This window comes from Zootoca vivipara, chromosome 2, assembly GCF_965207765.1.
Source record: "Zootoca vivipara chromosome 2, rZooViv2.hap1.1, whole genome shotgun sequence".
NCBI lineage: Eukaryota > Metazoa > Chordata > Lepidosauria > Squamata > Lacertidae > Zootoca > Zootoca vivipara.
The window spans coordinates 101210196-101225650 of NC_142584.1; the positions used below are offsets into that span (position 1 = coordinate 101210196).

The window sequence follows — 15455 nt, forward strand, 5'->3', positions numbered from 1 at the left end:
TTGCGGCGCTCTCCTTACTTCTGGTGCCGGAAGGAGTGATGCCCTTTCAGCTTCCTCCCTCAGCAGTCGGTTCCCTGGCTCTGCAGCATCCCTAAGCGTCTGCCTGCATCCCTCCGCCCCCCCCGAGCTTTCCCATTGTTCCTCCCTCTGATTTCTCTCCTCCTCCGAGTCTCCCCCTCCCCCTCTGGCTGCTTCAGAACCACTGGTGCTCTCTGTACTTGACGAGGTGGGCGTCAGGATGATGGGGGCTGGCTCCCTGTAGGGAGTCACCCTTACACTTTCCTATAGTGACGGGGTATAGTTTGCCTAATTCACACTTTGTGGAATGGCACACCAATGCTGAAATGCACCCACACTTCTGTGAGTTCTGCAACCAAAAAACCTCTACAAAAAACGTGTTTCTTAGGAGAAAGTGTGCATGAATATGCAATGCCAGATTCAGCGTTCTCTGTTGCATGAGGTTAAAAGGTGAAAATAATCTTTGTGCAGTTTGAAATCCCATGCAGCAGCTGTGCTAGTGGAAGATTGATATGCAACCAGTTGTGCAGCAAGAAGTATGGGGGTTGTAGCAATCTGTTGCATAACCAGCCGCAAGAACCATGCTCGCTCCCTAGGCCTTTCTCTTGTGTAAACTATTCGGCTAGCGCAAGCCATTCCGCAAGGGCAACTTGTACACAGCTAAGGAACTTTAGCATAGTTCTGCACTGAGTTCCTCCCACTTACATTTGTGAAAACGGTGCATTAAAATTCATTGTGTTAGGGGAAATGGCTTGCAAAAGTACTCCTTTGAAAGGAAAGGCAGAACACACACACACACACTCACACACTCACACACACACACACACACAATATACCGTAGTTTTCCGTGTATAACATGCCCCTGTGTATAAGACAACCCCTATTTGGATTAAATCAATAAAATGGGGGGAGATTGGCCAGAATTGTTAAGCATTTTTTGGGGGGGTTGCCCAGAGTTGTTGAGCTTTTTGGGGGGATTGACGAAAATCTCTCACCCGCCTGACCGACACTACCAATAGCACACATTGCCAAAGCCACCAATCATCTGACCAATCATCGCCAGAAGCCGCCAATCGCCCAACCATTTGTCACAGCAGTAGCCAATTGACAGCAGCCCTTGCTGCACCCACAAATCACCCGCACAATCACCACTGACAATCTCCTGCTCGTGGCTGCATCCAATCGCCTGTCCCCCATATGCATTATCCGTGTATAAGACGACCCCCAATTTTTAACATTAAATTATAATATATATTTTTTTTAAAAAAAACCACATCGTCTTATACACAGAAAAATATGGCATATATCTTGGCAAAATTGTGAACAAAACTGTGTATACTGAGCACTAGTAATGTGCACTAGAATGCTGATGATTTTCTGTGAGGACTTTAACAAATTGCAAACGGATGTGGAAATGTGAGCAACTGAGCTTAAGGCTGGTAAACTGGAAAACCAAGAGAAATCAAAATGGATAGATTTGTCCATTTGTTTCACACTGCATTGTCTCAGCATTTTCAGTGGAGTCACTTCACACATCCAGCTGCAGAGTGGTGTAGAGGATAGGAATGGTGTTCTCTGCTTCCAAGTGTTGGATGTCATCCGCCAACCCACACATTAGCTATAAATTTGCATCTGGATGGAGTGAAAGTAGCACTTGGTAGAACACGTGATCCTGCAGCCATTCATGATGCATATAGATGCTCCCATATTAAATAATAACAGAATCAGAAGCTCCCCATTGTGGCATGTCTGGGTTGGGGACCGGGCTGATCAAGACGGACGTGGTCTTGGGGTGAAGTTAGTGAGCCCCGATAAGGGGACTCACCCTGACCTAGGTAAGACCTGTGGCAACTCTTAGGTGCTTTAAAAAAAGGTAAAGGGACCCCTGACCGTTAGGTCCAGTTCTGGACGACTCTGGGGTTGCAGCGCTCATTTCACTTTATTGGCCAAGGGAGGCAGTGTACAGTTTCTGGGTCACGTAGCCACCATGACTAAGCCGCTTCTGGCAAACCAGAGCAGCACACAGAAATGCCGTTTACCTTCCCACTAGAGTGGTACCTATTTATCTACTTGCACTTTGATGTGCTTTCAAACTGCTAGGTTGGCAGGAGCAGGGACCGAGCAATGGGAGCTCACCCCGTTGCGGGGATTCGAACCGCCGACCTTCTGATTATCCAGGGCTTCAGTTGGTTGTTATTGTTTGAACTCGCCCTTTGTGTTTTTCATCTCCTGATTGCATGAGGCGGTTCGGGGTTTTAATTGTGGCTGTCAGCCGCTTTGGTAGCAATATGATCTGAAAAGCAGTATATAAATTGGATGGATGGGTAGACAGATTAAGAAGTGATACAAGGTTTCCTCCAACCGTTCAAGTCTGGAAATCAAAGCTACATACTGAGCAATCTGAAAGTACCAAGATTTTTTATTAACCCGCCTACTGTATTTCCTTGCCACACAGCCCAAATATATAAACACACTCTTTCCGAGATGGGCCCTCCTTCGAGCAGATGCTTACCAAGGTCTGACTTATTGAGTTTCCTGATTAATTACCCTCCTCTTTTAGCTTGAGCAGAATAAGCACCGATTGTCACTTTTGATCTCTTATAAACAGTGAGGCTCCTTGAATATTTCTTTTTGCGAAAAAGAAGAAGAAGAAAGGGATTCATTTCCTCACCCGTGTCTCCCAGTGTGACATTCTACCCAAGCTGACAATTGGGTCTCGTGTTATTTTATTAAAATCAAGAGTGCTACAGAATGGCATACTTTTCTCATCTTCTTTCAGGCTGCAAGCCCTTGAGGAAAGCACAATGCGGTTGAATAACTGATTCAGATGAAGAGGGTCTCTCTGTCTGTCTGTGTACCTCTCTCTGCTTCTCATTCTTTACAGCAAGAACTGCACTTTTCAGAAATGTACACCATTACTGCCACCTCCCAAACATAGCTGTCAAGTTTTCCCTTTTCTCGCGAGGAAGCCTATTGAGCATAAGGGAATTTCCCTTAAAAAAAAAAAGGAGAACTTGACAGCTATGCTCCCAAATCTAGGGCTGGATGTGGCTTTGACAGGCCTGTGTGTTCTGAAACTCTTCAACGTACCTGGAGATCATGGAGCATATCTTGATCCAGCTCCACTGAACTGAAATTTCAGCCTTCACGACATAGGAAAATGGCCAAGTAAACAGCTATTTTCGTGGAGGAGAGCCAAGATAATAACTGATATGCATGAAAATTCATATATAGCTATATAATCCCTAGTGCAGTAAGATACGACCTTCGGAGCAGGCATTTTTTTTAAAAAAATTATGAACCACCCTAAAGGTAAAGGTACCCCTGACCATTAGGTCCAGTCGCGGACGACTCTGGGGTTGGGGCGCTCATCTCGCTCTATAGGCTGAGGGAACCAGTGTTTGTCCACAGATAGCTTCTGGGTCGTGTGGCCAGCATGACTAAGCCGCTTAATTGTTCCTTGATAATTTGTCACCGCCCTCCATGATGGCACCTGGGGCGGAGCGACCCTCCTTTCCTACGCCCCTGCAGGTAGCACCAATTAACCTTATTCTTCATCTTGCCATCCCTCCCCTCCCCTCCCCAGCTCCAGCGTCACGATAAAGAGGAGGAGGATTCCCCCAGCAAGTGGAGATCTGACGACGAAATGGCCGTGGAAGCAGCAAGCCTCGAGAAGTATTTTAAGTGAAAACATGAGGTAATTATCCGGCCGAGGACTAGTATAAACCTTTTGTTTATACAGCACCTTACATATCCTAGAATTATAAGGTTACGGTCCCTAGAATTCTGCAGGCGGATCACGTGAGATGCTGTAGTGAGACAGCAGCTCACAAGATCTAACATGATTTTCACCCTCTCGCCTTGGCCTTTCCCCCAATCCCCCTCATATACAGTAAGGTATGGAAGATGGAAATAGATGTTTTTATGCAGCCTGCCTGTTCCCCTTCAACTAGCCTGCTGCCCTCAGGGGTTATGGAGGAGGCCTACTGATCAGCAGCGTTGAGTGCTAGCCTGGCTGGTTCTGTACATGAAACTGTCATTTGCCTCAGGCAGCAAAATGTCTTGGGTCTGGCCCTGTGTGAGATACTGCACCTCTCCATCCCCAGGCTTCCTGCCTTATGACAGAACACGCCACCCCCTGTGCTGTGATAACATCACACCCTGTGACTTTGAGCTTTTGTCGTAGGGCTGTTGCTCTGGCATTAGTGCCACCGTGCCAGCTTTCGTTTAATGGGTTTCCCATCTCTGAAATCTTCATTCTGATTCCCACTTTTCAGAACGGACCCGCTGCAAAGCTCAGTGCTCTGCTCCGGAAAAGAATGACATTTTAAAAGGCAAGGCCGTTCCTCAGCGAGGCCTCTGAAAAGTGCATCGCTTTCATGTCCTTCCTTTGGACCCAAAGGGCAGGCTATCCTATAGAAACGGATTGGCCCCCTGAGACCAGTCTGTGATGCAGCGAGATGGACAGAGACATGATGACAGCCCGGCTGCTCTTTCATTTCATTTCACTGACGCTTTTCAAACCATTTCATATTTCTTCTTCAAGGAAGCATAGAATCATAGAATCATAGAGTTGGAAGAGACCACAAGGGCCATCCAGTCCAACCCCCTGCCAAGCAGGAAACACAATCAAAGCATTCTTGACATATGCCTGTCAAGCCTCTGCTTAAAGACCTCCAAAGAAGGAGACTCCACCACACTCCTTGGCAGCAAATTCCACTGTCGAACAGCCAGCTCTTACTGTCAGGAAGTTCCTCCTAATGTTTAAGCCCCAAAAGAGGGGGTGATAAATGTATCACCAGGGTGGTTTCGTTTTTGACAGTCCAATTTAGGAGAGGATCCTCTGGCTAAATTTCACGAACCATTTACCCGTGTTGCTGCAGAGACCAGAACATCGCAGCATGTCCTGAGCTGTTTTGGTACTCTTTAGTTTGTTGAACCCTCTTCCTTAGACTCTTCTTTGCGCGCTGTTGCTCCCCCCTCTCATAATGTCTGCACTATCCAGTGGAATAGGTCAGGGCTGTCCAAAGGTCATTGTCCCTTGAGGGCAGACTGCTGGACCCCCTCAAACTCCTGCTGTGACATGCATGCCTCCAGCATGATCTCAGTGCTCTGGTTCCGGCAGTTCCCATCCCTCGAGGCTAATTAAATATAGCCACTGGGGTACCCTTTATCAAGAGGGATGAGAGTCAAGGGGAGTGCAACTTTGCACCTTCTCCTCTGTCTCTCGGTGATTTTAAAAGTCCTCCTGGATCAGCTCTGTGGTATGGGTAATGAAGACGGTCATTCCTTTCCTGCCTCCAGGGTTGGAGCCAAAAAGTAGCACTGGAAGAGTGCTTCTTTGGCCCCCTAGCAATTTTGCTCTTGGCTTCCTCAGGTCACATTATTATTATTATTTCTCAGGTTTCAGTGAATTCTGATCCTCCCCCTCTCATGCAGACAGCCAAGGAAGTAGTCAAGGAAGCTCTTACTGAGTCTTTATTCAATAATCACAGTGAGAGGTCTCTGTATGCTGCCTACTAGGTTAATGGCGTTGCTCCAACTGAGCTCCTCCCACTCCCTTCCTAGCAAAAGCACTTCCCCTTACGGCAGCCACCAGGGGCTAATTGTCTTTGAGTCCTTTGCTCTTCTACTTTCAATGCACGCTGGGTCCCAGGAGAAGGGGGCAGATCAGAAATGCTCTCTAGTGCTAACATCCCAGCTGGCTGCTCTGTCTCTGTCTCCCCCTTCTCCTCTCCCAACACTTCTGTTCACCTGTCTCTGAGCTCTGACCTTCCTCAAACCACTGCTGTAATTCATTACTGCCTTCCTCTTCCCTGAAAAGTTCAGGGGAGGGTCGGTCTCCACCATTCCTCTTCAGTCTCATCCCCCTCAGTCCAGTCCCTGACATCACCATCATCATCATCATCATTTATACCCCACCTTTTTCCTCCAATGAGCTCAAGGTGGTGTACATGATTCTCCTCCTCATTTAATCCCCACCACAGCCCTGTGAGGTAGGTTGGGCTGAGAGACAGTGAGCGTCATGGCCAAGCAGAGATTCGAACCCTGGTCTCCCAGGTCCTAGTCCAGCACGTAAACCACTACACCAAGCTTGCTCAGTATTACCCTCAATGCCATTTCACAGCTACATGAAGTCACTGGGAGCAGTCATTAAGGCAGGCATCCCCAAACTGCGGCCCTCCAGATGTTTTGGCCTACAACTCCCATGATCCCTAGCTAACAGGACCAGTGGTCAGGGGTGATGGGAATTGTAGTCCAAAACATATGGAGGGCCGAAGTTTGGGGATGCCTGCATTAAGGGATTTGGAACATGGTGGCATCAGTACACTGACGACACCCAACTCTGCTTCTCCAGTCCATAACTTCTGAAATCTGTGGTTGTTATTGTATTTATTAGTCAGTCATTTATTTATTTTAATTTTTTAAATATAATTCTTTATTGAGATTAAAATAAAAAATGAAACAAAATATAACAATAAAAACCATACAAATAATATAAACAAATAAACCATACCTAAAACACAAAATATACATAACCAAAAACTTCAAATAAATCGATTAACTCCAATATATACACATCCTTCTTCTGTAAACCGACTTCCACTTGTCTTCCTCCCGGGCTGATTATTAGTCAGTCATTTAAAAGTAAATAAATATGAAGCTCAAAGTGACTTTCCAAAATGAATAGTTATGGCTGTGCAGGGACTGGGTGACAGTGGTGGGCTGGATGAGAATCCTGGTTGTGTGAGAGAGAAAAGTTCAGGAAATAGGTCACTTTCCTGTTCTGGAAGAAGTCGCCCTCCTTCTGAAGAAGCGGGTACATAGCTTTGGGTGTTTCTAGATCAGGCATAGGCAAACTCGGTCCTGCAGAGGGCCAAGTTTGCCTATGCCTATTCTAGATCCATCTCTGCCATTGGAAGCCCAAATGACCCTCACAGAGCTATGATTCTCAGAGTTTGCTGGGAAGAGGGATTACTGTAATCGTTAAAACCACTTTGTAGAATTGTAGCTCTGCGAGGGGGTAGAGGTGTCTCCTAGAAACTCTCAGCCCCCTTAACAAACTACAGATCCCAGAATTCTTTGGAGGAAGCCGTGATATCACCATGCTTTATGGTGTGAATGTGGCCCTAAGCCAGGCAAGGGAACATCCTATGTTGAGAGAATAATGCACATGATTCTAAACTGTGCAACATGAAGCTGATTGCCTGCTTAGAAAAGGGTCATAGCCGACTTTGCAACTAAATGTTTTGGCCAGGTTTTCCTTCCTCCTTTGTTGCCAGGTGTCCTCACCCTGTGATTTCCCCCATCTCTGCTCTCTTTCATTGGTTGTTGCCAAAGCTTCTGGAGGGTAGCCCGCTTTGGACGGCGAAGGTATTGGAGAGAACGAAACACAGGGCTTATCCATACTTAACTTTTGCCCCACTTTTTCCAGGCACAAGTTTGCCCTTTAAAGCTCCACATTCCTCCCTTCTACACAAAGGTAAGTGTGGATAAGCCCAAGAGCCCTGCGGTTTCTGGTGTCTTTCCCCATGTCTGCCTATCCCCCAAACTAAAACTGGTTTCAGTCCATCCCTTGCAATGAACACCACTAGCAATGGGCTATAGTGAAAGTACAGCAATATAAAATTCAGAATCAACGTTGGCACAAATTGCACATGCAGGGCTTTACAGAGAGGGGGGGGATGGGAGAATTAAGTGCTTCTTTATTATATTCAAATGACTCCCCCCTCCCCTGTTGCTCATATTAATGGGAAAGAAAGCAATCTTCAGTTCCTTAAGACCTTCTTGACCTGGAAGGCTTTGTAAGTGCTGGCGCTTGAATGTGTTAATGGGAGGAAAGAGAAATTGCAATTGAGAGAAGGTTTGGGATATATATATCACATTCCAATGTGATTTCTCATTTTGTGATCCCATTGTTCACAGCAAAAGCTTGTTAAATAAGTGGCACAATTGGCCGGCTAATCTGGCCCTGTTGAGCTAACCCTGTAAGGCCAATAATTGTATAGGAAGATAACTTGCTCTGAGTCAGCATCAGAACTGCATGACAGGAATGTTACAAATCATCAATGAAAGATGGGCACCTAGCAGATTAAGCTGGAGGGGGAGGAGCTATTGCTTTGGGAGCAACAAATAAGTCTTTTTCCTGCTTTCTGACATTACTCGGCTGGTTGGCTACTGTGAGAACAGGATGCTGGACTAGATGATCCAGCAGGCAATGCCTGACACTCAGCTTTTTCTTTTAAAGAAAAATGTTGCATCAAGCTTGGAAGTTCTGCTATAGTACAGGCATCCCCAAACTTCGGCCCTCCAGATGTTTTGGACTACAATTCCCATCTTCCCCGACCACTGGTCCTGTTAGCTAGGGATCATGGGAGTTGTAGGCCAAAACATCTGGAGGGTCACAGTTTGGGGATGCCTGCTATAGTACATGTGTGTTGCACACACAGGGCTAGATGAGCTTGTTTATGCTTGCAGGAAAGATTAAACAGTAGTTAAGGCATTAAAAGGGTATATCAAGGGAGTTTAAGTTTGGGTCCCTAGTGATGTCACAGATACTATCCAATGGGTAACTGTGACATTTGCAGTGTATGCAACATTCAGACATGCTTGGGGAGGAGGACTGAATTTTCATTTCCTCAATGCCTGGTAACGGACCTGCAAATTTCCTTGCAGTGGAAATGTTACCTTGAGAAAAGAGAACTCCGTTTCAGCTGCCCATCTTTTGCTCACACTGCTACCCAGATCCCATTAGCTGCTGCTTTAGCAACTAGGGTTTAGGGGATCAGGCTGTAAGATGCGTAGGACTTAAGGCATTTAAAACTTGGTTGCAAGCCAGCTGCTGCCACCTAGTTCCCATCCGGCCAAAATGTGCAGCTATTATATTTATGATGCATTAAGCCGTAAGGCGGCATGTAATTGCCAGCGTTGGCACTTCTGTTGTGCAAACTGATGTGTAAGGTAAGCTCTCATGAGAGGGTCATTTAGAAGGCAGCCGTTAACAGGCCACGTTGACGGCTGAAGACTGCTTTTCAGATGTGTGCAGATTCCTAGCATTGTGGGAATCGGGCGTCTCATTAGCAAGATAAACGTTTTGATGTCCTCATGTTCCTGTATTTTTTTTCTTTATAAAAAAAAACACAGAGAGAAATTTCACTCTGATCTGTCAGGGGCACTTGATAGAGCCAAAAGGTTTGTTCCACTCAAGCAGCAGACACCCGCTGACCCAATGGAACCTCCTGTTCCCTGCAGCCATCCAATCTGCTCCAGACGGTTGGGGGAATCATCCAAAGTATATTTGCAGGGGCAGGCATGTGGGGAGAGGAGATGCACATGCGCAAAACTCCAGTTGGTGCCACATTAGATTCAAGCCTTTGAACGGATTGGTTCAATGATTTGGTTGGATGTGGCCCACGTGCCGACAAAGGTCCGTATAGTTAAAGCTATGGTTTTCCCAGTAGTGATGTATGGAAGTGAGAGCTGGACCATAAAGAAGGCTGATTGCCGAAGAATTGATGCTTTTGAATTATGGTGCTGGAGGTGACTCTTGAGAGTCCCATGGACTGCAAGAAGATCAAACCTATCCATTCTGAAGGAGATCAGCCCTGAGTGCTCACTGGAAGGACAGACCCTGAAGCTGAGGCTCCAATACTTTGGCCACATCATGAGAAGACTCCCTGGAAAAGACCCTGATGTTGGGAAAGATTGAGGGCACAAGGAGAAGGGGACGACAGAGGATGAGATGGTTGGACAGTGTTCTCGAAGCCACAACATGAGTCTGACCAAACTGCGGGAGGCAGTGCAAGACAGGAGTGCCTGGCGTGCTCTGGTCCATGGGGTCACGAAGAGTCGGACACGACTAAGCAACTAAACAACAACAACAACATATTTTGGGAAGGGGGCAAGAGAGTGGAGCCCTAAGCTATAGCTTGTTTACTTTATACATAAATCCGGCACTGCACAACCCTGATAACCCCCCAAATATTAAAAAAGGGCATAAGCCCAGCAGTGCTATCGGTGGCAGCTGCTTCTCACTGACAGTTGGTATTGCTATGGGAGTTTTGAGGCTGGCACGGGCCTTCAGATAGATATTTTGAATTATGGTGCTGGAGGAGACTCTTGAGAGTCCCATGGACTGCAAGAAGATCAAACCTATCCATTCTGAAGGAAATCAGCCCTGGGTGCTCACTGGAAGGACAGATCCTGAAGCTGAGGCTCCAATACTTTGGCCACCACATGAGAAGAGAAGACTCCCTGGAAAAGACCCTGATGTTGGGAAAGATTGAGGGCACAAGAAGAAGGGGACGACAGAGGACGAGGTGGTTGGACAGTGTTCTCAAAGCTATGAACATGAGTTTGACCAAACTGCGGGAGGCAGTGGAAGACAGGAGTGCCTGGCGTGCTCTGGTCCATGGGGTCACGAAGAGTTGGGCACGACTAAATGACTAAACAACAAACAAGCCCATGTGAATAGGTGGTGTTCCCCCAACTTCTTAAATTCAGCTTCTGGAGTTTTTCCCAGGTGTGTCTACCTTGGGACAGATGCTTGACTGTTACCTTTCACACATGCATGTGCTCCTGGGGTGGTTGGTGCCATATGTCCCTGATTTGAAGCATAATGCCATGGAGGGCCTTGGAAGCACCGTCATCCCGCGCCAGAGCCCCAAAGGGGCCTCTCTCTTGCTAGATGCAATCGATCTGCGTGATCCGGCTGCGACTGCACTCAGGAACTGTTTGCATATAATCCTTGCACAAATACGCATTTTGGTAATCAGCTGTGGATTTTGACACACTCCAAGCCTTAAGTGCTATTCATTATATCACCCACTCAGCCAGCCGTAAGAACCATTAATTATGAAGCAGCAACAGCGGCAGCTGACTCCTGTGTGGATCTCCTCCGTTGCGAGAGACGAGAAAGCAAATCTGCTCGCTCCAGAAAAAATATGTTTTCTGAAGGTCACCTTAATAAACAAAACAGAACAAGAACCACATCTGTCAGTAGCACAGAACAGAGACAAAGTGTTTTCTTCCCGTAAGCAGTTTTAACGATTGACTTTTAAAAAATAAAAATAAAAAAACAGTATGGAAAGCAGAGAGTGGAAAGCCACTCTGCATCACATTTCAGGGGTGGGTTTCTTCTTTCAAATGAGTTTTCTCACAGTAGTAAGAAACAAGTAAATAAGGAGCAATATTTTCCCGCCCCCTCCTTTGCAAGTGAATTCCATAATATTGGCAGAAGGTTTGTAGACAAACAGAACCTGGCGGTGGTGAGTGCTATTTGAAATCTTAAAAACTCTACAAGCAACATGCCGAAAGTGAGGTGGTGGGTGGAAAGGAAGGCTGGGATGAGTGGGTGGGAAAATCCATATCTCAAGCAGAAAATATAAGCATGTAAGAGACAAATGCAATTACTTTACCCAGATAATAATAATAAATAATAATAAATTCTGTTATGTGTATGGGAACTCTGTTCCCCATAGGACTGGGAAGCATTAATATCTGTCACGCTTTGTGCTCTGCCGTGGTGTCTCTGAGTAAAATCCCACTTTACCACTTTCCCCTCCCAAATCTAGCTCAACGAACATTAGCTATCACAGGAGCACACAGTTGTTCAATTGAGAGCTTCCAAACATGACAATCAAACTGTACCTTTCTTCTTGTATCTCTGGCATTGCATCTATCTATAGATAGATACAGATACAGATACAGATACAGATATAGATATAGATATAGATATAGATATAGATATAGATATAGATATAGATATAGATAGATATAGAGACAGAGACAGGGACAGGGACAGAGATTTAGATTTAGATATACTGTATTGGCCCAAACCTAGGCTGCACCCGCAAATAAGCCACACCTTTAAAATTCAAGGGGAGGGGAGAGACAATACCCGAATATAAGTTGCTCCCTTAAAATTGGGTTACAGGCTGACAATTGCTGTGGTTGATAGAATTGTAACCCCGAGCCAATTTAAGCCTTTGATCTTGCAAGCCCGCCAAAGTTACCGTACAATCGCTAAAATCGCAAATCGCTATTCAATTGCTACAATTCCGCAGGCACTCAAGCTCACAGATAGGGAATAAAACATTTTTTTGTTCCGTTTTACTGCATGCATGTCTGTTTCAGCAGCGATATCATAGAATCATAGAGTTGGAAGAGACCACAAGGGCCATCCAGTCCAACCCCCTGCCAATGACAAGCAAGAGTCATTATTGCAGTTCAATGAGAGATTTCATCAAAGGAAAAGCACATGAGGGGTTTAACTATGCCACAGGTCTAACTAGTCCAGCATCCCATCCTCAGCTTGGGAAATTCAAGGGAGCACAGGCTAGGAACATAGAAAGCTGCCTTAAGTCGGAACAGGGGTCCATCGTAAAAGCCAGTTTTTGTAAGGTCCTGAATGTTAGCCGCACCTTAACTTTTCACGGTTGGAATTTGGGGGGAAAGTGCAGCTTATATTCAGGCCATTATGGTATAAGGTAAAGAATGCATGCTCCAGGAAGCCCAACACATCAAATCTGATCCTTCCACAGCCACATTGCAGGCAGACACATTGGCATAAAAGGTAAAAAAAAGAAGAAGAAAAAGTAAAGGACCCCTTTACTTGTTCAAATCTTGTTCAAATCTGTGGTAAAAGGTAAAAAAAGGTAAAGGACCCTTGGATGGTTAAGTCCAGTCAAAGGCGACTATGGGGTGTGGCGCTCATCTCGCTTTTCAGGCCAAGGGAGTCGGTGTTTGTCCACAGACAGCTTTCCGAGTCATGTGGCCAACATGACTAAACCACTTCTGGCACAATGGAACACCGTAACGAGGGCCAGAGGGCACGGAAATGGCGTTTACCTTCCCGTCGCAGTGGTACCTATTTATCTACTCACATTTGTGTGCTTTCGAACTGCTAGGTTGGCAGAAGCTGGGACAGAGCAATGGGAGCTCACCCCGTCATGCAGATTCGAACCACCGACCTTCCAATCAGCAAGCCCAAGAGACACAGCACCACCCGCTCCCTATTATATAGATATATATAGATAACAATCAAAGAGGGTGAAAAGCAAGGCTGGGGTGTGGCGTGGCTGGAGAGTGTGTTGGAGTCCTGAGGGCCACTTAGAGAGGCTTGGAGGGCCGCATTTAGTCTACAGGCCTATCATTCCACACCCCTTTAGCATAAATGCAGGTCCCACGATGCTTTCTGTGGGAACCATGTGTTAGGCAAACGTTCGCTTCACGAGTCTATGATTTCCACTGTTTCCTATGGAAATATTTCTGGTGCTGGATTGGCCTGATCTCTCTCCATGGAAAAAAGAAACCAATCAACAAAAGAGAGACAAAGTGGGGGCGGGAACAGATTTGATTGCTCTATCCTGCTCTCTGTTTCATCCAATCTTGCCTCTCTCTCTCTCTGGTTTCTTCCTGAAAATGGTTGCTGCCAATCAGCAAGACATAAACGAACAAGGAAGGAAGGAAGCCAACTGTTGGGATATCTGAATCTGCAAAGCTTCTAGCAAGGTCTGGGCACAGACCGTCTTAAGCATATCCAGTGCCATGGTGCAAAGATCCCTCCGGCTCCCCACCCCCCCAATTTCCCAGAGTTGTCGACCTTTTCCCAAGCCTCTGCAGGGATCGCTCTCCTCCAGTGCAGGATTGGAAAGGAAGCTGCACACCCGCCAGCTGTATAGTTGGCAGGGCACAGCTTCCATCATAAGCCTCTGCAGGGATTGCTCTCCTCCCGCAGAGGCTTGGGAGGCAAGCTGCATGCCCACCAGCCATATGGTTGAAAGGGCGCAGCTGGTGGGCATGCAGGAGGGAAAGGGGAGGCCACCGGCAAAGCCGCACAGCTCCCCCACTAGCTGGGGCGCCCCTGAGAGGCCGGCGGCCTGGCGCAATGCGCCAGTAAACCCAATGGGAAAGATGGCTCTGTCTGGGCATAATTCTTTACATGCAGAAAAGTGAATTTTCAGATAGCGAGCGGGCAGGCAGTGGGACCACTTATATATCCAAAAGAGCTGATGGGGTTGCAGTACCTGTTTTCTGCAAGGATGAAACCACAAGTGGTAATACCATAACTATTACATGATGAAAAGCCAAGCTGCATAACAATCCCAGGCAGATTCCCAGTGGCTGCTGCCACTGCCAGCGCTGGCCACGCTGCGGTGTGGTTATCCTGGGAAAGAAGCAGAACCTGGTGGCTCTCCAAATGTTGAACATCCACCAGTGCCAGCCAGCATGGCCAATGCTCAGTTCAACAATATCTGGAGGGTCACAGGTTCCTTGAAGACTGCCTGAGCATCAAGAACCAACACCAACACAGCTCAGGCATAATCTACGTGTAGCAGATACTGCTAGTCTGACTTCCTGATATGCATGATGCTAGCCCTCACATCTGGCATGCATGATGCTAGCCCTCACATCTGGCCACCCACCCTTGAGCACCTTCAAAGGGGCACTTGTGCACAATGGGACCTTTGAGTGCGTGGGACACCTACACACATTCAGCTACTCACATGTAAGTTGGGATGCCCGTGAACTACAACTTTGGGGGTGGACTAGAGGCATGTCTGCACTCCACATTAACCTGCTATGCATAGATGTCTGAATCCGGCTCTCATTTCTTCGCCCTGCCGATTTCTTTTTCTCCTTCACAATCACGATTCTCCCTTGGATAAATGCTAATGAGAGCTAGCTGATTGCTTAATCTCATAGCTTTCGCCTTGCTCACGTAAGGCACAAAATGTTACTGCATTTGACAAAACATCTTATTTTTTATGTCTAATCAGGCAACAAAGCACCTTTGGCGAAGTCTGGCTGAGGCAGAAGACAATGGAGGAAACCAGAGGCCCTCCCAATCTTTCCGGGACCGAAAGCTCAAGAGATGTCAATATATTCTGCAGAGATGCAGGATTCTTCCACGGGATGCTTTATTAACCTCACCTAAGGGTTGTTTCAGCAAAGATGCTTGTTGGTTTGCATATCACACAGAATGCATTGAAGTTGTTGCTTTAACTTCCTATGAAATTTTTTTTAATCTGTTCCTTGGCCGAAAACAAATAAAGCACTAATAAAATAAATAGTTTCTCTGTTTTTTTGTTGTTTTTTTAAAGATCTTTGGAAACGATGCCTTATGAGGAATGGCTTAGGGAGCTGGGTATGTTTAGCCTGGAGAAGAGAAGGTTAAGGGGTGATATGATAGCCATGTTCAAATATATAAAAGGATGTCATATAGAGGAGGGAGAAAGGTTGTTTTCTGCTGCTCCAGAGAAGCAGACATGGAGCAATGGATTCAAGCTACAAGAAAGAAGAATCCACCTAAACATTAGGAAGAACTTCCTGACAGTAAGAACTGTTCGACAGTGGAATTTGCTGCCAAGGAGTGTGGTGGAGTCTCCTTCTTTGGAGGTCTTTAAGCAGAGGCTTGACAGGCATATGTCAGGAAT

The 15455-nt window shown here is 46.4% G+C and overlaps 1 protein-coding gene across 12 annotated transcripts in view; it reads left to right on the top strand.

Moving 5' to 3' along the window:
* Positions 1–15089, top strand: part of FHIT (fragile histidine triad diadenosine triphosphatase) — a 1052598-nt gene extending 1037509 nt beyond the window's left edge. For all 12 annotated transcript variants that reach the window (XM_088662578.1, XM_088662587.1, XM_088662582.1 and 9 more), the window contains 2 exons: positions 3605–3715; positions 14799–15089. In XM_088662578.1, the coding sequence (XP_088518704.1) occupies positions 3605–3706 (102 nt within the window). In that variant the 3' untranslated portion in view covers positions 3707–3715; positions 14799–15089. The remainder of the gene's footprint in view (positions 1–3604; positions 3716–14798) is intronic.
* The last annotated feature ends 366 nt before the right edge of the window (positions 15090–15455 follow it).